This window comes from Mustelus asterias, chromosome 14, assembly GCF_964213995.1.
Source record: "Mustelus asterias chromosome 14, sMusAst1.hap1.1, whole genome shotgun sequence".
NCBI classification, from domain to species: domain Eukaryota; kingdom Metazoa; phylum Chordata; class Chondrichthyes; order Carcharhiniformes; family Triakidae; genus Mustelus; species Mustelus asterias.
In genome coordinates, this window is record NC_135814.1 from 106,983,017 (window position 1) to 107,010,065 (window position 27,049).

General features: G+C 44.4%; 1 protein-coding gene across 6 annotated transcripts in view; it reads left to right on the forward strand.

The window, feature by feature from the left end:
• vps8 (VPS8 subunit of CORVET complex) overlaps positions 1 to 27,049 on the forward strand; it is a 651,220-nt gene that overhangs the window by 395,529 nt on the left and 228,642 nt on the right. For all 6 annotated transcript variants that reach the window (XM_078229111.1, XM_078229112.1, XM_078229107.1 and 3 more), the window contains one exon: positions 25,136 to 25,304. In XM_078229111.1, coding sequence (XP_078085237.1) covers positions 25,136 to 25,304 — 169 coding nt within the window. The remainder of the gene's footprint in view (positions 1 to 25,135; positions 25,305 to 27,049) is intronic.

The window sequence follows — 27,049 nt, forward strand, 5'->3', positions numbered from 1 at the left end:
ATCAACCTAATGAACCTCCTCTGAACCCCCTCCAGTGCCAATATATCCTTTCTCAAGTAAGGAGACCAAAACGGCACACAGTACTCCAGGTGTGGCCTCACCAGCACCTTATACAGCTGCAACATAACCTCATTGTTTTTAAACTCCATCCCTCTCGCAATAAAGGACAAAATTCCATTTGCCGCCTTAATTATCTGCTGCACCTGCAAACCAACTCCTTGAGATTCCTGCACAAGGACACCCAGGTCCCTCTGCACAGCAGCATGCTGCAATTTTTTATCATTTAAATAATAATCAATTTTGCTGTTATTCCTACCAAAATGGATGACCCCACATTTACCAACATTGTACTCCATCTGCCAGACCCTCACCCACTCACTTAGACTATCTATATCCCTTTGCAGACTTTCAGCGTCCTCGACACACTTTGCTCTGCCACTCATCTTAGTGTCATCTGCGAATTTTGACACACTTCACTTGGTCCCCAACTCCAAATCATCCATGTAAATCGTAAGCAATTGTGGTCCCAACACTGATCCCTGAGGCACACCACTAGTCACTGATCGCCAACCAGAAAAACACCCATTTACCCCCATTCTTTGCTTTCTGTTAGTTAACCAATCCTCTATCCATGCTAATACATTGCCTGTAGTACCATGCACCTTTATCTTATGTAGCAGTCTTTGGTGCGGCACCTTGTCAAATGCCTTCCGGAAGTCCAGATACACCACATCCACAGGTTCCCAATTATACACTGCACATGTAATGTTCTCAAAGAATTCCACCAAATTAGTCAAACATGACCCTCCCTTCATGAACCCATGCTGCGTCTTCCCAATGGGATAATTTATATCCGGCTGTCTCGCTATTTCTTCCTTGATGATAGATTCAAGCATTTTCCCTGCTACAGAAGTTAAGCTAACCGGCCTATAGTTACCCGCCTTTTGTCTACCTCCTTTTTTAAACAGTAGCGTCACATATCGGGCAGACCAAAGATAATTCTCACCTTTAAATCACTTACGGAGTTTTCTTTTACATAAATAAACTGAGGATGATTCCAGTTTTGCAATTGTTTGGCAATGTCACTGCAAGAATGACAGTTCACAGGGGTTTCTGAGATGAACAGATTTTGCCATGGCCATCGATGAAAAATTCATTTGAATAGCCTGCAAAAAATCGTGGCAGAGTTGGAATGATTACAGGTGATCCATAAAGGTGCTGCCTGCCATGGGAGAGAGCTCTGAAAAGCTTTCTGCTGCTGAGTGATGACACTTACCCTTTCACCTTATTGATTTGGATGCTCCTTAATGACCCTTTAAGAGTCAGGGTTGGCACGATGTTCCCTTTGCATTGGAACCTTTTTGCTGAGCTGGCAGCACAATAAGGTGACCTCACAAGTGCATTTCTCAAAAGTTAGCAGAACGCTCCCAGGTTGTAACGTTCTGGAAATACTAAAAAGCCAAAGGGACAGAATTTCAGAAGCAGCGATTCCTAAAATGCCGCTGCTTTTTCTGAAAGATGATCTGCAATCGAACAAGGGGAGAAATGGTCACCTTTCCATCGACAAAGTGAAAATACTTTATAGAATCCCGACAGTGCAGAAGGAGACCATCCAGCCCATCCAACAGAGAATCTTGCCCAGGCAATCCCCATAACCCCATGTATTTACCCCACTAATCCCCCTAATCTACACATCTTGGGACGCTAAGGGGCAATGTAGCATGGCCAATCCACATAATCTGCACATCTTTGGAGTGTGGGAGGAAACTGGAGCACCCGGAGGAAATCCACACAGACACAGGGTTAACATTCAAACTCCACACTATAAGATATTCCACCATACACCTGTTATGTTTTGTAACAAAATGTGGGATTTTTGACATGTTTGACCATTCTTGCTATGCTAGGTAATTAGGCATATACGGACAAGACAGTTATTCTTCGATATTTCTGTGCAACAAATCCAAAGTGCTTCTCCATTAGAGAATTGCTATCGCTCTGATTGCAAGGCTGATTCTCTGGGTAGACATGCCTTGTGGTTCTTGGGTTCATCTGTGGTTAGTTGGTACTGCATGCCTTTATCTGTTTGATCCATGGTAAGGCTCATTTGCAGATAAAGCAGAAAATAGCAGCCAGCAGACATTTTAGACAGCTTTGCCAGACAGTACTGTAGCATTCCCCCCGTTAGTCCACACGTCTAATCCTTGAGCGTGATGAAGATTTGTTTGATTGAGACTGTGGTGACAGTGTGCACCTCACTATGCTGCTGCAGCTCTTGCCTCTTGTGTTCCCTATTGAGGTAAAGAGTCATTTCTCTGATGGATGAGTCCTGCCTCTTCCCCCACGTTCACTCCTGAAGACCTTTCAAACATGATGAATTGCCATCAATTAAATGAATCATGGCACCTCCCCAGTAGGAGACATTGATGTGTCTGAAGCATAAACCAGCTTCATAGCGTTGGAGTGAAAGCCCTTTCTGTCCATGAAAATGGTGCTCTTGGGAATAGGGAACTGTATGGTCACACATGTTTACTATCGCAATGCTCTACATTTTGGGGAATCATGTCAGATGGTGAAGTTTGATTTGATTTATTATAGTCACATGTATTAGCATACAGTGAAAAGTATTGTTTCTTATGCGCTATACAGACAAAGCATACCGTTCATAGAGAAGGGTCTGTCTTGAATTCTTGTCCATTTTCTATGGGGAAATCCATGAACGGAAAGCAAGACATCTTCTAACTGTGTAATAAAAACAAAAAAATGCTGAAAGTACTCAAACCGTTGCCATGGAGAGAGAAACCGAGTTAACTTTTCAGGTTGTTGACCTTTCATCAGAACTGGAACTGATTAGGTAATTGACTGCAAGTTTGATACTATAGCCTGGTGTTGTGCTTGACAGAGGATCCATTTGTTTATGGTTAGTCGTTCTACTTCTCTGAATCATTATGTCTCTTCAGGTTAAGCATTGACCATCTGTAGCTTTATCAAGAAGGTAGTAAACTTGCAATGTACTGATGCACGTTGCAATGAGTGATGCTCATTAGAGACTCTAACACATTGCAATATTCAGATTGATTGAATCTTTGTTACGAAACTATCAGCGGAAGTTAAAAATATCCACGCAGCAGAAAATTAAGAAGGAGCCAATATCTTATCAATAACTTGGCCAATAAGCTGATTTCTTTTGCTCACAGCCTCTTGTTAAGAGTTGGCCGGATGAGCAAAGCTCCCTATCTTGTTAATTGCACATCTCTGTCATGTTGAATAAAGTTGCAATTGCACCAGGTGAAACTGGTAATCGGAATATGCTTGTTGTTTGGGAGCGCAGAACTTGAGTATTGCTGAAAAAACACGTTTTGTTGAAGCTTTTTGGTTTGCACTCATCAGGATACCAATGTCAAGAGAAGCAGCAACTTTATACTGTATGAGAAAAATCTGCTGATTTGTTGGTAAGTGGACTCTAGTAGAAGCATTGCCATGGAGAAAGCATCAGTTGATGGTTACTGACAGTTAACCACCAAGCAGTCTTTGAAACTTAAGCCAGGCAGCTTGACTCTGGTCAAGGTATTGAACTGTGGAATGAACCAGCGGATGGCTATCACTTATTTTATTTAGCTGAAACAGTTGCAATGTGGACAGGTTCTTTCTGTCTGCAAAGAACCAGCGTCTTGTGCATTAATATATGTAGCTTCCAGTACATGCAAATGCACCACACTGCGTGTCCAATTGACAATTAGTGCTGACAACCAATTTAAGATTGTCCTGATGAGTGCTAGATGAAAAGCTTGCTCAAGATGTATTTTTTCAGCAATATTCAAATGTTTTTTGTCCCTGGGCATAAATGATATGTGAAAAAAAGGCACCAAAATCTCTGACCTCATCCTTGGCTGGAATGCTCCGGTGCTGCTGCAGTGAGTAGAGTTTTGGCTGAGAACCATATTCTCTGTTCTCGCTGGCAGTGGGGTGGCCACGGATGAGATTGGAGAATCCCACCCAGGGCTGAAGTTGGTTTGCATTGTTTCTAACTATCTGGTATTGTACATGTACAAAACCTATTGGTTTCTGAGCCTGTTCCCTGCTGGGGTTTTCCCACTGTCAAATTCATGGGACCATCTTTTTGTGCATCCTGGGTGTTTGGGAACCCCTTACCTGCGATAAGCTGAGCCAACATGCCCCGCCTTGCTCAGGAATCTTCAGTGACTGGTGACCAAAGATCGGCTGTGAAGAAGTTTTCATTTATAAATTGGAGCCAAAGGAGATAGAATTAGGAATACCCTCCCTACCCTCCCAGTGGAGGAATCCGCTCACCGCCCTCCTGACCCCAGTCCTTCCCTAAACTACACAGGAGCAGGATTGCTCCCACCCCCCACAGGGATCACCTTCATCCCAGGATTTAACTGAGGCCTGATGCTGACGAGACCAGCAGTCTGAAATTGAAGGCTTCACTTGGGCGGGCAGCAAGTATGCAGGTGAGAACGAAAACCGATTATGATAAATCCTCAAGCCTCGTGTATTGGCCCCCAAACTATTTTATCCACAGGTTTTGCCCTTGAAACAATGGGAGCTGTTACAAAGCTCTCGAGCTTGATATTAACACACTCAGCCATGTTCCCAATTAACTTATCCCATTAAAGAGATGGTTATTTCTAATGAAACATTGCTGGTGCTATGAGAGCCAATCTCAGTTTTTAAATATATTGGTCACCATCTTAGAACTGCTGAGTAGCTGTGACTGTTGTATGGCATTCCGATTTGAGAATCATTACTCTAATACTCAAACATGCAAAGTGGACATCTGCCGTTACTCTGATGAATTCTTCTCTCACAGATACTTGGAGTAGCCCTGAAGCACCCCGGGCAGCACGGTGGCACAGTGGTTAGCACTGCTGCATCACAGCTCCAGGGACCTGGGTTCGATTCCCGGCTTGGGTCACTGTCTGTGTGAAGTTTGCACGTTCTCCCTGTGTCTGTGTGGGTTTCCTCTGGGTGCTCCGGTTTCCTCCCACACTCCAAAGATGTGCGGGTTAGGTGCATTAGCCATGCTAAATTGCCCCTTAGTGCCCCTGGGATGCATAGGTTAGAGGAATTAACAGTGTAAATATGTGGGGTTACGGGAATAGGGCCTAGGGTGGGATTGTTGTCGGTGCAGACTCGATGGGCAGAATGGCCTCCTTCTGCACTGTAGGGATTCTATGGTTTCATAGTAACTCAAGCTGTGCTCACCACTGTGACTGAGATCATTCCCTGTTGTTGGAATGATTGGGGTTTGATCCCGGGGAAGTGGGGGTGTGGGTTTACCTCTTGGCCCCCAAGCAGTGTTGTGAAGGCATTTACCTTTGCCCCTCTTCAGCTACCTGGTTCTAAGATCTATGACAAGCCAGGATTATATCTGTAAGACAAGTTAAAACACATTGTCACGACCAGATAAAAGGAATTTCCTCCAAGTGGTCTGTAAGTTAAGAAATTGTGTGTGTGTGTTTTTTTTCATTTTAATTTGTGAGTGGTTCAATTAAAAATAACCCAGCAGACATGCTTTAGTCTTGAGCAAGACAAAGGTTAGTGTTTGACAAAACTACTGCTGAAAATTACTTAATAAAACAAAAACGGCAAGGTTATTAACTAAAATACAAATATTAAATGTTTAAAAATACTGAAAGATGAAATTTCAAATCAGTCTCTGTGAGATAGTAGCACAGAAAATGCTGGAAAACCTCAGCAGATCTGGCAGTGTCAGTGGTGAGAGAAACTGAGGGAACGTTTCAGCCTTATGACTCAGAAGTGTTTCATTCACTGCCATTTCTCTTCCAGGATTGCCAGCCTGTGAGAGAGTTTTTGCAGGGCCATTGCTCGAAGGGGTGTGGGGGGTCTGTGGGGGTGTGGTGTTTCTGACTCTTGTAGCTGAGAGCCGTGTCTCTCTCAGCCTCCTTTATACAGTTCAAAAATACACCAAAATGGCTGTGATAATTTAATGCAGCCATTGTTTCATCAGGCAAGGAAGTGGTCTTTGAAGTCCCTTCCAATCTCATGTTCTCTCAGAAGCCAAGGATACTGTGGGTCTGTAAGTATATCTGGTCACCCAAGGACTGACCATCCTTGATCTGGGAAACAAAGTATTCATCTACCCAATGTGCTCACCTTGCAATAATGCCAAGCCTCTGTCGCCTTGTTCCAAGTGCATTAAGGCTGAGTCCTCATTTAAAGGCTATTTTTTGAAACCTTGGTGAACACTGGAACAGTACACAGTGTATCAAACATTACAGCAAATCTACCCTGTGTAGGTATATGTTCTGATGAAAAAGCAGCAGCTAATTGTCTGATGAAGTTTATTTAATTTAATTCCTAAACTATTGTGTATTGTTCAAAAGCCCAAGATGATGCCAGTGTTGCTGGAAGCTGAAATTAAAGCAGGAAACATGCACTTCCTATTTCAATTCTTAGTTCGGGGGCATCATTACCCTCCCCACTTCATCTTCATCCCCCCGCCCCCAACCGCCCCTCTCCCCCGCCCCTGTTTGATAAAAGTTTAACATAACCTCCTTGCTTTTATACTCTATGCCTCGATAAGTAAAGCCGAGGATACTGTATACTTTATTAACTACTCTCTCAATCTGTCCTGACGCCTTCAATTATTCACGTACATAAACACCCAGGTCCCTCTGTTCCGGTATCCCGATTGTACAGTTTATTTATATTGTCTCTCCATATTCTTCCTACCAAAATGAATCACTTCACTCTTCTCTGCATTAAATTTTAACTGCCCCTTGTCTGCCCATTCCACCAATCTGCCTATGTTCTTTTGAAGTTTTACACTATCCTCCTCACAGTCCCCAATATTTCTGAGTTTTGTTTCATCCGCAAATTGTGCGCTGTACACTAAGGTCAAGGTCATTAATATCCATCAGGAAGAGCAAGGATCCCAACACTGACCTCTGGGGAACTCGACTACAAACCTTCCTCCAGTCCAAAAACATCCATTAACCACTGCCCTCTGTTTGATCTTGCACAGCTAAGCTCACATCCTTGTTGCTACTGTCCATTTTGCTCCACAAGTTAAAGTTTATTTATTAGTCACAAGTAAGGCTTACATTAGCACTGCAATTAAGTTACTGTGAAAATCCCCTAGCCGCTACACCCCAGCGCCTGTTCAGGTCAATACACCCTAACCAGCACAACTTCCAGACTGTGGGAGGAAACCGGAGCACCCGGAGGAAACCCACGCAGACACGGGGAGAATGTGCAAGCTCCCCACACACAGTGACCCAAGCTGGAAATCGAACCCGGGTCCCTGGCACTGAGGCAGCAGTGCTAACCACCGTGCTGCCCCTTAACATTACACTTTGCTCACAAATCTGTTCTGCACATTGTTCTGGAAATCCATGTACACCACATCAACAGCATTACCCTCATCAACCCTCTCTGTTACCTCATCAGGAACTCCAGCAAGTTAGCTAATTGAGTTAGTGAAACCCCAGCAAGTTAGTTGAACCTGATTTTCCCTTAATAAATGCATGCTGGCATTCCTTAATTAATCTGTATTTGTCCAAGTGATGATTAATTTTGTCCCAACATCTTGTTTTGGGGAAATTTCCCCACCACCGAGGATAGACTGACAGGCCTGTCAATGCTGGATTTATCCTTTTCTGAACAAGGGTGTAACAGTTACAATTCTTCAATCGTGTGGCAGCAGTCCTGAGCCTAAGGAATACTGGAAGAATGAAGACTTCTTTCTGAATATCATCACAAAATAGTTGACCTTCTATTCCAGAATAATGTTGTCAACACGTACAGATGAGCTAATTATTTATTGATTGTGCACTTCTGGGTTTTTTTTAACTGTTGATGATGATGAAAGGGAAAGAACATTTCTCTCTCCCTTCTTTACTTATGAATAACGGATTAACGCCATACTGCAAAATCAATAACTTAATTAAATTGTTTGTGCGCAGTCCAGCCATAATGACTCAGTGTGACGTGATGCTAATAGTCTGGATACTTACAGTGGAATTGATGAAGTAATTCATGGTGTGAAACACTTTGTGTTTTAAATTGCTGTTAAATACCATTCCTTTCATGTTTTACTTGTTCCTGGAGTAATGAATCTCCCTGGTTGTGCAACTACTATGACAAATGGTCCACCTAATGGTGGGATGCCACATACTATGCTGTGTATCGTTCTGCTAGCGTTGCACCAATGGTCCTTAAAGATTCACATTATAACGAAACAGTCTCAGTTCTGTCAGAGGCATGACTTTTAGAGTAGAGAACTTTGCAAAGGTACCAGTTACTGTGAGGCTCAAGCTTAAAAGCACACAATCATAACATAAGCATTTTAATCTTGTTTTGCGTCTGTAATGTAAAGTTTGTTGCCTGACATCTGCAGTGTGATGTCAATGTGTGCTGATGTATGTGCCAATGAATCTCGCATGATGCTGCTTACAACATTGATAGATGTCTGGGTGGCACAGTGGTTAGCACTACTGCCTCACAGCGCCAGGGACCCGGGTTCAATTCCTGGCTTGGGTAACTGTCTGTGTGGAGTCTGCACATTCTCCCCACATCTGCGTGGGTTTCCTCTGGGTGCTCCGGTTTCCTCCCACAGTCTGAAAAAAGTGCTGGTTAGGTGCATTGGCCATGCCAAATTCTCCCTCAGTGTACCTGAACAGGCGCCGGAGTGTGGCGACTAGGGGATTTTCACAGTACCTTCATTGCAGTGTTAATGTAAGTCTACTTGTGACTAATAAATAAACTTTACTAAGATATGGTAGATAATTGAGAGAAATGTGGTACAAACAATTAAGCAAGTGGATATTATACTTATGAGTTCCTCACACATTTGAATCAACCAGGAAAATATGACAACAGTTTTGTGTTACAGGCATGCTTATGGATTGCCTCATTACATGCAAACCTTTTAATAGTGAACAAATTTTTGTGATGTGAATTGGATTAAAAAATATACAAGATACTGCTTTTGGAGTGGCTCATTTCAAGATTTTAAACCCCAAATGTTAGAGAGAGAGCCTCCGTTCAGAGTTCAGTTGTTGCTTGGGGTTTGGCCATTACAGATTGGAACTGTAAAATCTCAGCTCAGTGACTTGGAGGATTTGGTTTGGGAACTTTCCAAATTGAATGTGTCAATTTCCGACAGTCGATTGGAGTGTAGTGAGATGTATACAGCATTCTAAAATTGTTTTGCTCCTGTAGTAAAGTCTGATGCCTTTACCCTGACATCTATGAAATTAGCCTGAAGGTGAAACCTACATCATTACCTATACACCAACACGACATTTCACTAATGTATCATGATAACTTCAACTTGAAATATTTAGTAGTACCCCAGTGGTTTGTTTTTTCGATTCATTTTATTTTCATGCTTAATGTTTAATTATTTTGTCTCAAAGGTATCTTTGCTTTAATATCTCCCCTCAACAAGGGCTGCCTTTCACACACGGAGTTAACTCATTAAAACTATTTGGCTTTTTTGGTAGGTTCTGTTTGGAATTAAAAGCAATCTGTGTTTGGCAAGGCCAGGAGAGCTCTGGTTTTAAAAAACCCACAGTAAGAAGTCTCACAACAGCAGGTTAAAGTCCAACAGGTTTATTTGGTAGCAAAATCCACTAGCTTTCGGAGCGCTGTTCCTTCATCAGGTAAGTGGGAGTTCTGTTCACAAACAGGGCATATAAAGAGACAAACTCAATTTACAAAATAATGGTTGGAATGCGAGTCTTTACAGGGAATCAAGTCTTAAAGGTACAGACAATGTGAGTGGAGAGAGCGTTAAGCACAGGTTAAAGAGATGTGTATTGTCTCCAGCCAGGACAGTTAGTGAGATTTTGCAAGCCCAGGCAAGTCATAGGGGTCACAGATAATATGACATGAACCCAAGATCCCGGATGACCCGTCCTCATGTGCAGAACTCTGCTCAGTCTCCGCTCAGCGACTCTGCGTTGTGTCGTGAAGGCCGCCTTGGAGAATGCTTACCCGAAAATCAGTGGCTGAATGGCCGTGACCGCTGAAGCGTTCCCCAACAGGAAGAGAACAGTTTTGCCTGGTGATTGTCGAGCGGTGTTCATTCATTCATTGTTGTCACAGCGTCTGCGTGGTCTCCCCAATGTACCATGCCTCGGGACATCCTTTCCTGCAGCGCATCAGGTAGACAACGTTGGTCAAGTTGCAAGAGTATGTACCATGTACCTGGTGGATGGTGTTCTCACGTGAGATGATGGCATCTGTGTCGATGATCCGGCACGTCTTGCAGAGGTTGCTGTGGCAGGGTTGTGTGGTGTCATGGTCACTGTTCTCCTGAAGGCTGGGTAGTTTGCTGCGGACAATGGTCTGTTTGAGGTTGTGCGGTTGTTTGAAGGCAAGAAGTGGGGGTGTGGGGATGGCCTTGGCGAGATGTTCGGCTTCATCAATGACATGTTGAAGGCTCCGGAGAAGGCCTCGTAGCTTCTCCGCTCCGGGGAAGTACTGGATGACGAAGGGTACTCTGTCCACCGTGTCCCGTGTTTGTCTTCTGAGGAGGTCGGTGCGATATTTTGCTGTGGTGCGTCGGAACTGTCGATCGATGAGTCGAGCGCCATATCCTGTTCTTATGAGGGCATCTTTCAGCGTCTGGAGGTGTCTGTTGCGATCCTCCTCATCTGAGCAGATCCTGTGTATACGGAGGGCTTGTCTGTAGGGGATGGCTTCTTTAACATGTTTAGGGTGGAAGCTGGAGAAATAGAGCATTGTGAGGTTATCCGTTGGCTTGTGATACAGTGAGGTGCTGAGGTGACCGTCCTTAATGGAGATGCGTGTGTCCAAGAATGCAACCGATTCCAGAGAGTAGTCCATGGTGAGTCTGATGGTGGGATGGAACTTGTTGATGTCATCATAGAGTTGTTTCAGTGATCACCATGAGTCCAAAGGAAGAAAATGTCATCGATGTATCTAGTGTATAGAATCGGTTGAAGGTCCCATGCGGTGAAGAGGTCTTGTTCGAACCTGTGCATGAAGATGTTGGCATATTGAGGTGCGAATTTGGTCCCCATGGCTGTTCCGTGTGTCTGGATGAAGAACTGGTTGTTGAAGGTGAAGACATTGTGGTCCAGGATGAAGCGGATGAGTTGTAAAATTGCATCTGGAGACTGGCAGTTGTCGGTGTTGAGTACTGAGGCAGTTGCAGCAATGCCATCGTCGTGGGGGATGCTGGTGTAGAGTGCCGAGACATCCATTGTGACGAGGAGTGCTCCTGGTTCAACTGCTCCATGTGTGCCCAGTTTCTGTAGGAAGTCCATAGTGTCGCGACAAAAGCTGGGGGTTCTTTGTACAATGGGTTTCAGAATGCCCTCGACGTAGCCGGAGAGGTTCTCGTACAAGGTCCCATTGCCCGATACGATGGGACGGCCGGGTGTGTTTGCCTTGTGTATCTTCGGGAGGCAGTAGAGATCTCCAACGCGGGGAGTACATTTAAAAAAACAGACAAGGTCAGCTCTCAGGTCACATTTGGTAATTCATCTGTCCCCGTTTTAGTTTGAAATTGATCATATGATATTTAAATCGTATGTTTTTTCAAAGTAGCAGGAGGAGGCCATTCGGCCCTTCAAGCCTGCTTCACCATTCATTGTAACCATTCAACTCGATAACCTGTTCCTGCCTTCCCCCATATCCTTTGATCCCCTTCGCCCCAATTGTTGTGTCGAAAGACACAATGTTTTGGCCTCAACTGCTTTCAGTGGTTGTGATTCTGCAGGCTTACCACTTTCTGGGTAAAGAACTCTCACCGCATCTTAGTCCTACACCTTATCCTCAGACTATGATCCCTAGTTCTGGATACCCCCATCATCAGGAACATCCTTCTTACATCTACCCTCTGTAATCCTGTTAGAATTTTCTAGGTTACTATGAATTCCCCCCTCATTCTTCTGAACTCCAGTGAATATAATCCCAACTGACTCTCTCTCTTCATACGTCAGTCCCACCATCCCAGGAATCAGCCTGATAAACCTTCTCTGCATTCCCTCCATAGCAAGAACATTCTTCCTCAGATAAGGAGACCCAAACTACGCACACTATTCCAGGTGTGGCCTCACCAAGCCGCTCTATAATTGCAGCAAGGCATCCCTGTTCCTGTACTCTAATCTTCTCACTATGAAGGCCAACATGCCGCCTTTACCACCTGCTGCACCTGCATGCTTACCTTCAGCAACTGGTGTATGGGGACACCCAGGTCCCGCTGCACACTCCCCTCTCTCAATTTATATCCATTCAGATAGTAATCTGCCTTCCTGTTTTTGTTATCAAAGTGCATAACCTCACGTTTATCCACATTATACTGCACCTACAATGCATTTGTCCATTCACTCAGCCTGTCCAAATCACACTGAAGCATCTCTGCATCCTCCTCACAGCTCACCCTCCCACCCAGCTTTGTCTCATCTGCAAATTTGGAGTTATTATATTTAGTTCCCTCATCTAAATCATTATTATATATAGTGAATAGCTGGGGTCCCAGCACCAATCCCTGCAGTACCCCACTAGTCACTGCCTGCTATTCGGAAAAAGATCCATTTATTCCTACTCTTTGTTCCCTATCTGCCAACCAGTTTTCTATCCATCTTAATACATTACCTCCAATCTCATGCACTTCCATTTTACACACTAACCTTTTATGTCTTGCTGCATCTGTACAGGGCATTGGTGAGGCCGCAGCTGGAATACTGTGTGCAGTATTGGTCCCCTTATTTGCGGAAGGATATAGTGGCCTTGGAGGGACTGCAGAGAAGGTTCACCAGGTTGATACCAGAGATGAGGGGTGTTGATTATGAGGAGAGACTGAGCAGATTGGGTTTATACTCGTTGGAATTTAGAAGGCTGAGGGGGGATCTTATAGAGACCTATAAGGGGCTGGATAGGGTAGAGGTGGAGACATTCTTTCCACTTAGAAAGGAAGCTAGAACTAGAGGGCACAGCCTCAAAATAAAGGGGGGTCAGTTTAGGACAGAGTTGAGGAGGAACTTCTTCTCTCAGAGGGTGGTGAATCTCTGGAATTCTCTGCCCACTGAAGTGGTGGAGGCTACCTCGCTGAATATGTTTAAATCACGGATAGATGGATTCCTGATCGGTAAGGGAATTAGGGGTTATAGGGATCAGGCGGGTAAGTGGTACTGATCCACTTCAGATCAGCCATGATCTTATTGAATGGCGGGGCAGGCTCGAGGGGCTAGATGGCCTACTCCTGCTCCTATTTCTTATGTTCTTATGTGAGATTTTGTCAAATGACTTTTGAAAGTCCAGACAAATCACATTCACTGGCTCTTCCTCATCAACTCTATTATTTGCATCCTCGAAGAATTCTAGTAGATTTGTCATGCATGATTTCCCTTTTGTAAATCCCTGATTGTCCAATTCTGCCTCTGTTTTCCAAGTGCTCTGCGATAAAATCTTTGATGATGGACTCTAGAATTTTCTCCACTACTGCTGTCAGACTGACTGGTCTATAATTCCCTGTTTTCTCTGTCTATAATTTTTCTCTGTCTATAAATCCCTGTTTTACCTCCCTTTTTAAATACTGGGGTTATATTAGGTATCCTCCAATCTGTAGGAACTGTTCCAGAGTCTTAGAAGATGACCACCAATGCATCCACTATTTCTAGGGCCATTTCCTTGACTACTCTGGGATGTAGATTATCAGGCCCTGGGGATTTATTGGCATTCAGTTGTATCAATTTCCCCAACACCATTTCTCTGCTCGTACTGATCTCCTTCACTTTCTCCTTCTCACTAAACCCTGTGTCCCCAATATTTCTGGTATCTTATTTGTGTCCTCCTTTGTGAAGGCAGAACCAAAGTATGTATTCAGTTAGTCACCCATTTCTTTGTTCCTCATTATAAATTCCCCTGATTCTGACTGTAAGTGATCTACAATTGTCTTCACCAAGCTTTTTCTCTTCACATACCTAGAGAAACTTGTACAGTCAGTTTTTATGTTCCCCGCAAGCTTACTCTTGTGCTCTATTCTCCCTCTTAATCATTCTCTTTGTCCTCCTTTGCTGAATTCTAAAGTACTCCCAATCCTCAAGTCTGCTGTTTTTTCTGGCCAATTTGTATTCCTCTTCCTTGGATCTAATACTATCTCTAATGTCCCTTGTAAGCCATGATTTGGTAACCTCTCCAGTTTCACTTTTGCGCCAGACAGGAATAAACAACTGTTGCAGTTCACCCGTGCGTTCCTTGAATCTTTGCCATTGCCTATTCCCTGTCATCCCTTTAAGTAACATTTCCCAATCTATCACTGCCAACTTGTGCCTTATACAATAGTAGTTCCCTTTATTAAGATTCAGGACCCTGGTCTCAAAATCAATTAGGTCATTCTCCATCTTGATGAAGAATTCTTTCATGTTATGGTCACACATCCCCGATGGCTCTCACACAACTAGATTGCCAATTATTCATAGAATCATAGAATCCCTACAGTACAGAAAGAGGCCATTCGGCCCATCGAGTCTGCACCGACCACAATCCCACCCAGGCCCTACCTCCGTATCCCGACATATTTACCCACTAATCCCTCTAACCTACGCATCTCAGGACACTAAGGGCAATTTTAGCATGGCCAATTATAAGAACATAAGAACATAAGAAATAGGAGCAGGAGTAGGCCATCTAGCCCCTCGAGCCTGCCCCGCCATTCAATAAGATCATGGCTGATCTGACGTGGATCAGTACCACTTACCCGCCTGATCCCCATAACCCTTAATTCCCTTACCGATCAGGAATCCATCCATCCGCGCTTTAAACATATTCAGCGAGGTAGCCTCCACCACCTCAGTGGGCAGAGAATTCCAGAGATTCACCACCCTCTGGGAGAAGAAGTTCCTCCTCAACTCTGTCTTAAACCGACCCCCCTTTATTTTGAGGCTGTGTCCTCTAGTTTTAACTTCCTTACTAAGTGGAAAGAATCTCTCCGCCTCCACCCTATCCAGCCCCCGCATTATCTTATAAGTCTCCATAAGATCCCCCCTCATCCTTCTAAACTCCAACGAGTACAAACCCAATCTCCTCAGCCTCTCCTCATAATCCAAACCCCTCATCTCCGGTATCAACCTGGTGAACCTTCTCTGCACTCCCTCCAATGCCAATATATCCTTCCTCATATAAGGGGACCAATACTGCACACAGTATTCCAGCTGCGGCCTCACCAATGCCCTGTACAGGTGCATCAAGACATCCCTGCTTTTATATTCTATCCCCCTCGCAATATAGGCCAACATCCCATTTGCCTTCTTGATCACCTGTTGTACCTGCAGACTGGGCTTTTGCGTCTCATGCACAAGGACCCCCAGGTCCCTTTGCACGGTAGCATGTTTTAATTTGTTTCCATTGAGATAGTAATCCCATTTGTTATTATTTCCTCCAAAGTGTATAACCTCGCATTTCTCAACGTTATACTCCATTTGCCATATCCTCGCCCACTCACTCAGCCTGTCCAAATCTCTCTGCAGATCTTCTCCGTCCTCCACACGATTCACTTTTCCACTTATCTTTGTGTCGTCTGCAAACTTCGTTACCCTACACTCCGTCCCCTCCTCCAGATCATCTATATAAATGGTAAACAGTTGCGGCCCGAGTACCGATCCCTGCGGCACGCCACTAGTTACCTTCCTCCAACCGGAAAAACACCCATTTATTCCGACTCTTTGCTTCCTGTCGGATAGCCAGTCCCCAATCCACTTTAACACACTACCCCCAACTCCGTGTGCCCTAATCTTCTTCAGCAGCCTTTTATGGGGCACCTTATCAAACGCCTTTTGGAAATCCAAAAACACCGCATCCACCGGTTCTCCTCCATCAACCGCCCTAGTCACATCTTCATAAAAATCAACCTAACCTGCACATCTTTGGACTGTGGGAGGGAACCGGAGCACCCGGAGGAAACCCACGCAGACACGAGGAGAATGTGCAAACTCCACACAGACAGTGACCCAAGCCGGGAATCGAACCCAGGTCCCTGGAGCTGTGAAGCAGCAGTGCTAACCACTGTGCTACCGTGCCGCCCATTCCTTTCTCATTACACAATACCCAGCCTCGGATGGCCTGTTCTCTAGTTGGTTCCCCAATATATTGGTCCAGAAAACCATCCTATATACACTGCAGGAATTCCTCCTCTGTGGTATTGTGACTAATTTGATTTGCCCAATCTATTTGCAGATTAAAGTGAACCATAATTACAGATGTTCTTTTTCACATGCATCTCTAATTTACAGTCTAATATCATTCCCAACATTACCCTGACAATTTGGGGTTCTGTGTTACTTTTTCCCTTAAGCGGGAACAACTCCAAACAAGCAGATGCATAGAAAACAGCGCAAACTGCAGTCGAGGATCTGGGTCACTATTGGAGGAAGGGGAGGAAATTATGGGGAAGAGTTTGTGACTCCCCTCTGATCCTGCCCCACCCAAACATGTTCTGTCACCTTCTTGGATTGGGTATCTTGAGGTGGGCACTAAAATCGATCTGAAGACTTCTTAAAGCGATTTTGAAACAATGCCAAATGTTCATGCATTCCTGGAAAGAAGCTGCTCAGGATAAGAAAATCCATCCATGAAAGCACTTCCTACTCCAAGACTTGTTGCATTGCTGATGCTGATTGTAAATGGCAGCTGAGAAAGTCTCCTTGAAAAATCAAGATTCCATGACTAGGTGTATCGAGGATCCACAGTTCAATCTGTGAACCCTCATTCCAAATGGAAATCACTCTTGTCTCCGAGTGGGGTGGCACAATGGACCCGGGTTCAATTCCAGCCTCGGGTCACTGTCCGTGCGGAGTTTGCACGTTCTCCCATGTCTGTGTGGGTTTCCTCCGGGTGTTCCGGTTTCCCCCCTCAGTCCAAAGACGTGTGGGTTAAGTGGATTGGCCATGCTCAATTGCCCCTTAGTGTCCCACGATGTGTAGGTTAGGGGGATTAGTAGAATAGATATCAGGGATTGCAGGATAGGGTCTGGGTCGGATTGTTGTCGGTGCTGGCTCGATGGGCCGAATGGACTCCTTCTGCACTGTAGGGATTTTGTGAGCAGGTTCTGTGTACAAGTCCCACTCCAAATACCTGAGCATGAAAACCTGGGCTGACATTCCCAATGCAGTATCAAGAGAGTGGTGGGGTGCCATCTTTCTGTTGAGCTGTTAGGGCAGCACAGTGGTTAGCACTGCTGCCTCAAAGTGCCAGGAACCCGGGTTCGATTCCAGGCTTGGGACACTATCTGTGTGGAGTTTGCACGATCTCTTTGTGACGGCGTGGGTTTCCTCCGGGTGCTCCGGTTTCCTCTCAGTCCGAAAGATGTGCTGGTTAGGGTGTATTGGCATGCTAAATGAACCCGAACAGGTGCTGGAGTGTGGCAACTAAGGGATTTTCACAGTAACTTCATTACAGTGCTGATGTAAGCTTACTTGTGACACTAATAATGAATAATTTTTAATGCTTTTTTAAAAAATGCGTCCGCTTCTCCCCCCCCCCCCCCCAAAGTGGGTGTATCATTTCAAAGAAGATCAGGAGACTTTTCCCAGTGTCCCAGTCAATATTTATTCCTCAGCCAACATCAAAAAAACAGGTTATCTGGTTATTCATAGAATCCCTATAGTGCAGAAGGAGGCCATTTGGCCCATCGAGTCTGCACCGACAAGAATCCCACCCAGGCCCTATCCCCGCAACCCCACATATTTGCCCCGCCAATCCCTCTAACTTACACATTCCAGGACACTAAGGGTCAATTTAGCATGGCCAGTCAACCTACCCTGCACATTTTGGACTGTGGGAGGAAACCCACGCAGACACGGGGAGAACATGCAAACTCCTGTCACGTCGTTTGTTGAAGCGTACTCTGTGCTAATTGGCTGTTGTGTTTCCCACATTACAACAGTGACTACACTTCAAATAGCGTTGCATTGGATGTGAAGTGCTTTGGAACATCCCGTGGCTGTGAAAGGCACTTTATAAATGCAGAAAATGAGATGACATTTTGAAGGGCAATTGAACTTTAGATATGTATTTGCCTTAAGGAACTGGTGGTTAGCATTTCTTTGATGCTATTTTGTGAGGTGACCATTGTCTTTGATATTTGTAACCTGGTGTGTTAGAGAAAGTTATTACATCTTGGCTATTGCTCACTGAGGTGTTTCAAGCAATTTTTCTTTCGGGATGTTGTCCTTGAGAGCCAATTAGAGCATCTCTGCTTTGTCTCACTGCACGTGTCAGCACCTCAGGGGCTTGCTGAGAAATGGGGAAAAAGATTTAATCAACTTCCCGTCATTTAGTTTGTTTCTATTAAATGAGAATGTTAAGTCAAAAGTATTTATTGCTTTGGGTTTTTATATTTTATCATTCTGCAATAATAAGCACATCCACCATGAGTGCAGTCTGCTAACAATAAAGAAAGATTATTTGTTATGTTGCTCCAGCCTTTTTAATGCTTTAAATTTTTTTATTCACTGCGTGAACTCCCGTACACAACCTGCTATTTTTCTTGAGCGCGAAATGAATATTTAATAAATGAAAACCCAGAGATTGTGGCAGAATGTTTGTACGCGATGTGTTGCTGGAATGTGTTGTAACACAGCACTCCCACTGTTCACTTTCCAAGGCAGGATTCTCACTGCAGTTTTTTTTTTGTAAATTGCTAAATAATTGCAGTACCTCTGCTGAATGAGAAATTGGTCCAGGAAGTCTAATATGCTATGTTAAAAGTGCCTGCGCCCTATGGAAGGAACTTCACTTATTCTATGGACTTGAACTCCCCAGTGTGTGCGCGTGTGGCTACAAGGCCATATCCAGGGACTAAAGGTGTGAGGATGGCACTGAACTCTGGGCCAGTTGGCATTGTAGCTGTTTTAGATTAGCATGTTGCAGCTTGGGGAATGAATATAAAGTGTGCAATTTTAATTCTTAACTCTCCAGAGATGTTAATTGCAGCAGTAACCCCTGGCACAGGTGAATCCTATCTTTCACAAGCTTCCTCGTTGATTCATAAAAGGTTTGAAGGGTACATAGAATGAATGTGTCAAGGACCCATCAATACAGAGCTGTTAAAGGTACTCTAATATTAACTCAGTGTAACATTTGGGCAGATCCTGTTTAGAAAACAAAATCTATAAAATTCTTGGCTGTGCTCTGCCCTTCTCCCCTAAAAGCCCGTCAGGCTTATTTCTAGAATTCACACGCGATGATTTAACATCTCTAACAGATTCTGCATAAACATTTTTTTTTTAAAAGCTGCCAATGTCACAATTATTAGTCAGTGGAGCTACACAGGAGTGGAGGCATGCTGACTTGTGTGGGTCCAATAATTACACATGATAAATAGTAACGAAGAACATTAGACGTGGGCAGGAGTGCCTATTTTGTCATGGAATATCAAATTGCCAAAGTAAAATAGAAGTGATTACTGTAAAGGGAGGTCAGTGAGGCCAAACCAAGTAGAGATGAGTGGGTTCACTTCTAGAAAATAGATATGACGAAGGAGAATATTGGGTACTCTGAAAGTACGTAGCTGTCCTCTTCTGCCAGGAATCTGAAGTGGTCCCGAGATTTTCAGTGCGCTTAGATGATAGGTTGAAGTATTGTCCTCAAATGGAAGATGAGTTCTTTAAATTTAGATTTTTCTTGTTGAATGGCTTCAACTGTATTCTGAATTGCCTTAATGATGGATTGTGTTGTGTCTGACATCCAACCTGTGAATGGGCTATAAACTGCGTGTTGCCTGTTTGCAAGGGTCCTGCAGCGACCTTTCTCGCGTTTGGTGCTTCAGCACTCAACACTGGTGAGATTTTGGTTTCATATTGTGGCCTGTGCTTGCTCTGTAAGATATCAAATTGAAGAAATAACAAGCATTTATAGACAACTCTTCAAAATCACATCCTGAATTATTTTCAAATATAAAATTGATTTCAGATACTTGTTGCAAAATTAGTAATGGACAGATGACACCGCCTTCACTTTAAAGTCCCATTAACAAGCTGTTGTGCCGTTTTCATTATTAATGTCTTTGGTTTCGCTCCACTTTTCATTGTACTAATAAACATTTCCTCCTTAAAGTCCCCATGTCCTTGATAATTGGAGAATTGACCTGAGACTCACAGTGACAAAGCGTGCTGCTTTGTCAGCCTGAAGTGCAAGTCAATGGTTGGATTGCTCTGTCTGACCATACCGTACATTTTCAATGTCAGTCAGGTTGTTGCAGGAGTGTTTCCCACAGTAGGAGAGGACGTTATGGGTGAGTAACACCTTGCTAAAGGTGTGCGAAGGGAGAACATCTCCCTGTTTTTGTCCTCTGATGAAGAATGAAAGATACCTTCACACTGCTGAACCTTGATACAAATAGATGTTTGCTTTGCATGTTGACTTACATTCTCAACCTGCTGTTCTTATAGATATAGCCAGCAGACTTTGATTTATTATAGAATCCCTACAGTACAGAAAGAGGCCATTTGGCCCATCGGGTCTGCACCGACCACAATCCCACCCAGGCCCTATCCCCATAACCACATGCTAGTCCCTCTGACACTAAGGGGCAATTTAGCATGGCCAATCCACCTAACCCGCATATCTTCAGACTGTGGGAGGAAACCGGAGCACCCAGAGGAAACCCACGCAGACACGGGAAGAACATGCAAACTCCACACTGACCCGAGCTGGGAATCGAACCCAGGTCCCTGCGCTGTGAGGCGGCAGTGCTAACCACTGTGCCACCGTGCCACCCTGCTAGCAGAGTCTATAATAGATAGGCTAATACCACCACTAGAGCAGTAAGGGAAGAATGTCATCTGAATTTGATTGTATTCTTCTGCCTATATCACTCTCAGAAATTGTTAGTGTCATTAAAGCAAAGTAAAAGGAAAGATTTTCCAAGTCTTTGGTTATGATCTTCTGATCCACACTTACAGCAGACTGGCTGTTTCACCATGTACAAAGGACGTGGAAAATTGTGCCTTAATAGCTTTAAAACCAGGTTGGAAAAGCAGTGAGTAGAGAGATTCTCAGAGTTGTCACTGGTGACCTACATGTCCAGACTTGTTTTTGAAGCTCTCTTGAATCTCTGCTGCCCATTTCCTATTCTCTCTCTCTCTTTCTATCTTAGCTGTGATTTTGTTCTATGACAACATAAGTAAACTTTAATAATTACCTTCTGACACATATTGCAGCGCTGGCTAACACACACACAGGTGTCAAAGATTGGAATTTAGATGGGGTGAACAACATTATTATTAGGATTTGACCAAGGTTATTCAGGCTGTCAGAACTCTCTCTCTGATAGTTATCAGTTATGGTGCCTGAATGTACAATTTCTGTGTTCAGCTATGAAATGGAAGGACCAGTAATGTAGAAACAGCTCAAAGTCCCCCTGAGCCCCAGCTCGGAGCCGCCCTGAGCCCCAGCTCGGAGCCACCGAGCCCCAGCCCCGAGAGCCGAGCCCCAGGTCGGAGCCACTGAGCCCCGGAGCGGAGAAGCTACAACATCTTCTCCGGAGCCTTCAACATGTCATTGGTGAAGACGAACATCTCACAAGGCCATCCCCACACCCCCACTTCTTGCCTTCAAACAACCACACAACCTCAAACAGACCATTGTCCGCAGCAAACTACCCAGCCTTCAGGAGAACAGTGACCACGACACCACACAACCCTGCCACAGCAACCTCTGCAAGACGTGTCAGATCATCGACACGGATGCCATCATCTCACGTGAGAACACCATCCACCAGGTACATGGTACATACTCTTGCAACTCGGCCAACGTTGTCGACCTGATACGCTACAGGAAAGGATGTCCCAAGGCATGGTACATTGGGGAGACCATGCAGACGCTACGACAACGGATGAATGAACATCGCTCGACAATCACCAGGCAAGAGTGTTCTCTTCCTGCTGGGTAACACTTTAGCGGTCACAGGCATTCGGCCTCTGATCTTCGGGTAAGCGTTCTCCAAGGCAGCCTTCACAACACACGACAACGCAGGGTCGCTGAGCAGAGACTGATAGCCAAGTTCCGCACACATGAGGATGGCCTCAACCGGGATCTTGGGTTCATGTCACACTATCTGTAACCCCCACGACTTGCCTGGGCTTGCAAAATCTCACGAACTGTCCTGTCTGGAGACAATACACATCTCTTTAACCTGTGCTTAATGCTCCCTCCACTCACATTGTCTGTATCTTTAAGACTTGATTACCTGTAAAGACTTGCATTCCAACCATTATTTTGTAAATTGAGTTTGTGTCTTTATATGCCCTGTTTGTGAATTGAAATCTCACTCACCTGACGAAGGAGCAGTGAGCGCTCTGAAAGCTAGTGGCTTTTGCTACCAAATAAACCTGTTGGACTTTAACCTGGTGTTGTGAGACTTCTTACAGCATAATACTCAGATTCTCAAAATATCTCAGAGTGATTATGAATGTCATTATGTAACAAAAGAGAGTAAATGTTTTATATCAACATTCACACACAACAGCCAGACAAACGAGCAGCTTTGAGTGGAGAAATATTAGTCAGCTCTCCAGAAATATTTCCTGCTTTTCCTGGAATAGTATCACAGGATCTTTAACGTCTGCTTAAACAACCAGAACAGTTTTGGTTTAACGCCACATCCAAATGTTGGCACCTCTAACTATGCAGCACTCGCTCAGCACTACACAGTGTGTGGAATACAGTAACTAGCTAGCTCTTTTATTGGTTCGTGAGATGTGGGTGTCACTGGCTGGGTCAGCATTTATTGCCTTTCCCATAAGGAGGCAGTTGAGAGTCAACTACATAGAGTCATTGATGTTTATAGAATGGAAACATGCCTTTCAGCCCATCTTGTCCATGCTGCCCTTTTTTAACCATTAAACTATTCCCAATTGCCGCGTTTTTGGCCCATATCCCTCTATATCCGTCTTACCCATGTAACTGTCTAAATGCTTTTTTACATCGTACCCGCCTCTACTACTACCTCTGGCAGCTTGTTCCAGACAGTTACCACCCTCTGTGTGAAAAAATTGCCTCTCTGGACCCTTTTGTTTCTCTCCCCTCTCACCTTAAACCAATGACCTCTAGTTTTAGACTCCCCTACCTTTGGGAAAAGATATTGACTATCTAGCTGATCTATGCCCCTCATTATTTTATAGACCTCTATAAGATCACCCCTAAGCCTCCTACGCTCCAGAGAAAAAAATCCCAGTCTATCCAGCCTCTCCTTATAACTCAAACCATCAAGTCGCAGTAGCATCCGAGGAAATCTTTTCTGCACTCTTTCTAGCACTCACTCAGCACTGCACAGTGTGGGCTTAGATGAAATGCTGAGGGGAATATCCTTTCTATAATAGGGTGACCAGAACTGTACACAGCATTCCAAGTGTGGCCTTACCAATGTCTTGTACAACTTCAACAAGACTGCTGTATTCAATACTCTGACCAATGAAATCAAGCGTGCCAAATGCTTTCTTCACCACCCTGTCCACCTGTGACTGCACTTTCAAAGAGCTATGAAACTGTACCCCTAGATCTCTTTGTTCTATAACTCTCCCCAACGCTCTACCACTAAGTCCTGCCCTGGTTCAATCTACCAAAATGCATCACCTCCCATTTATCTAAATTAAACTCCCATCTGCCATTCATCAGCCCACAGGCCAAATTGATCAAGTTCCTGTTGCAATCCGAGATAACCTTCTTCACTGTCCACTATGCCACCAATCTTGGTGTCATCTGTAAACTTTCTAACCATGCCTCCTAAATTCTCATCCAAATCTGCATTATTATGGATCTGGAGTCACATGAAGACCAGAATGGGTAAGAACAATAGATTTCCTTCTCTAAAGGACATTAGTGAACCAGATGGGTTTTTACGACAATCAACAGTGGTTTCATGCTGATCATTAGACTTTTAATTCCAGATTTTCTTATTGAATTCAAATTTCAGTATCTGTCGTGGTCGGATTCAAACCCAGGTCCCCAGAGTATTAAGAACAAAGAACAGTACAGCACAGGAAACAGGCCCTTCGGCCCTCCAAGCCTGTGCCGCTCATTGGTCCAACTAGGCCATTCATTTGTATCCCTCCATTCCCAGACTGCTCATGTGACTATCCAGGTAAGTCTTAAACGATGCCAGCGTGTCTGCCTCCACCACTCTACTTGGCAGCGCATTCCAGGCCCCCACCACTCTCTGTGTAAAAAACGTCCCTCTGATATCTGAGTTATACCTCGCCCCTCTCACCTTGAGCCTGTGACCCCTCGTGATCGTCACCTCCGACCTGGGAAAAGGCTTCCCACTGTTCCCCCTATCTATATTCATAATTTTGTACACCTCTATTAGGTCTCCCCTCATTCTCCGTCTTTCCAGGGAGAACAAGCCCAGTTTACCTAATCTTTCCTCATAGCTAAGACCCTCCATACCAGGCAACATTCTGGTAAACCTTCTCTTCTCTCTCTCTAAAACCTCCACGTCCTTCTGGTAGTGCGGCGACCAGAACCCTGGATCTCTGGATTACTGGTTCAGTGATAACACCGCTACACCAAGCCTCCCCTGAACGAGCAACCCAGGCGTAGAGTGTTCAAATCACAGCAAATTGTCAATTGAATAAATCAGTTTGTGTTAAGCAAAATGAACGAGAAAGCAGTTGGGTTATTGTAAAAACCCAACAGGTTCAATTGCAATCCTACGGTGAGGGGCGATTGACATCTCCAGCCAATCTGGCCTACAACACTTTGGTTATACATTATGTGGCTAACTCAGTGATTGACAAGCAGGGAAGGGCAAAGGGGATGAGAAAAAAAAACAGCCATGATTGAATAGCAGAGCAGAGTCGATGGGCCGAGTGGTCTAATTCTGCTCCTACGCCTTATGGTCTTGTTACAGAGTTTTTTAAAATCTCACATCGGTGTGATTGGTGAATCTCAAAAGAAGACATTGGTTACCTTGCCCACTGCCCACGTTATGCCCGTTAAAATGCATGGGTACGGTGCGGATACAGTGAATACCACAGTATCTATATCTTAATCCACTCGCAAGCTATTCTTCTTAGATGCAGGGGTTTAAAGTTGAGACTTTTATATTTGTTAGCCCCAAGTTAATCATCAGTCAACAGTAAGAAGCTCTGTTAATCTGTCTTCCTTTCACTTCCAGCTGTGGCCATATCTACCATTCTCAATGTCTCCAGAGTAAAGATTGTGGGGTTCGAACTGAAGGGCAGACAAGGTGGACCTGCTACAAGTGCAACTCTAGTAATAAAGGGGGAAGACACAGGGATTTGGGATCAGAACTCAACAAAACCAGAAACACTTCTCTGGCACAGGTAAGGTGCTGTCGAACAACAATGTTCCTTACTACCTTCCAGCTCTTTGTTGCTTACATTATCAATGGATGAAATTGTTTCTTGAATATATTTTACTCTTCACTTCAGCATTAACTGAACCATACTTTGCAGTCCAAACTGAAGATGGATTTTATTTACAGTGATTTTGCCAAGATAGAAACCTATAATCATGACTAGACAGGATAGATGCAGGAAGGATATTCCCGATGGCAGGGGAGTACAAGGAAGTTGCAGGAAGGATGTTCCAGATTCTGGGCGTATCCAGAACCAGGGGTCATGGTCTGAGGATACAGGGTAGACCGTTTAGGACAGAGATGAGGAGAAGAGAGCGGTCAGCCTGTGGAATTGCTGCCACAGAAAGTAGTTCAGGCCAAAACATTGTGGGCCCAATCTTACCGGCCCACTGCGCTAGTCAATAGTTGGAGATGGTTTTTGAGTGCTTTAACCCAAGACTAAACTTGGTAATTCACCCTGCTGAATGAAGGAAGTGGGACAGAGACAACACTTGGTTTGCTATTAGGTGGCAACACACAAACAATCATAAAATTCAAATACCTGCATGAATGGATAATCAGTTAAATAAATGTTTTTAAGACACTGGCGAGTACTGTTGGTCACTGCGCGTGTGTGACCATGAATGTGTTCATGAAATTATTAAGATTTTTTTTTTATTGTCATAAGTAAGCTTACATTAACACTGCAATGAAGTTACTGTGAAAATCCCCTAGTCGCCACACTCCGGCACCTGTTCAGGTACACTGAGGGAGAATTTAGCATGGCCGATGCACCCTAACCAGCACGGCTTTCGGACTGTGGAGGGAACTGGAGCACCCGGAGGAAACCCATGCAGACACAGGGAGAATGTGCAGACTCCAGACAGACAGTGACCCAAGCCGGGAATCGAACCCGGGTCCCTGGTGATGTGAGGCAGCAGTGCTAACCCACTGAGCTGCCGTGCTGCCCCAAAGTTATTTTCAATTAATTTAGTTAGTGCCTACCAATTTAACAATGTCAGAAATAGGGTCAGGGCATTCTACAGATGCTGCCTACCACCATGTGTCAACTTCTTAAATTTTAAAATTTTAACTGAAAAACGAAAAGCTAAAGTATTGCACATGATTATTTAGCATAAAATAGCACAGTGGCACCGTAGTTCGCACTGCTGCCTCACAGCACCAGGGACTCGGGTTCAATTCCGGCCTCGGGTCATTGTCTGTGTGGAGTCTGCGCGTTCTCCCCATTTCTGTGTGGGTTTCCTCCAGGTGCTTCGGTTTCCTTCCACACTCCAAAAATATGCAGGTTAGGTAGATTAGCCAGGGTAAATTGCCCCTTAGTGTCCCAAGATATGTAGGATAGGAGGATTAGTGGAGTAAATGGGTGTAGTTAAGGGGATAGGGTGGGGGAAAGGTCCTGGGTAAGATGCTCTGACAGAGAGCCAAAGCAGTCTCGATGGGCCGAATGGCCTCCTTCTGCGTAGTAGGGATTCTGTTCAATGAATGTGATTGACTCTGAACTGCTCTCTGACTTAACATGTCTTAGTTTTAGGGATGGGATTTAAAGTTTAAATCTCTGAATCTCTAAATCTCTATCTCTGAATATTGCCTCTCAGCGCCAGGGACCCGGATTCAATTCTGGCCTTGGGTCACTGTCTGTGTGGAGTTTGCACGTTCTCCCCATATCTGCGTAGGTTTCCTCCGGGTGCTCTGGTTTCATCCCACAGTCCA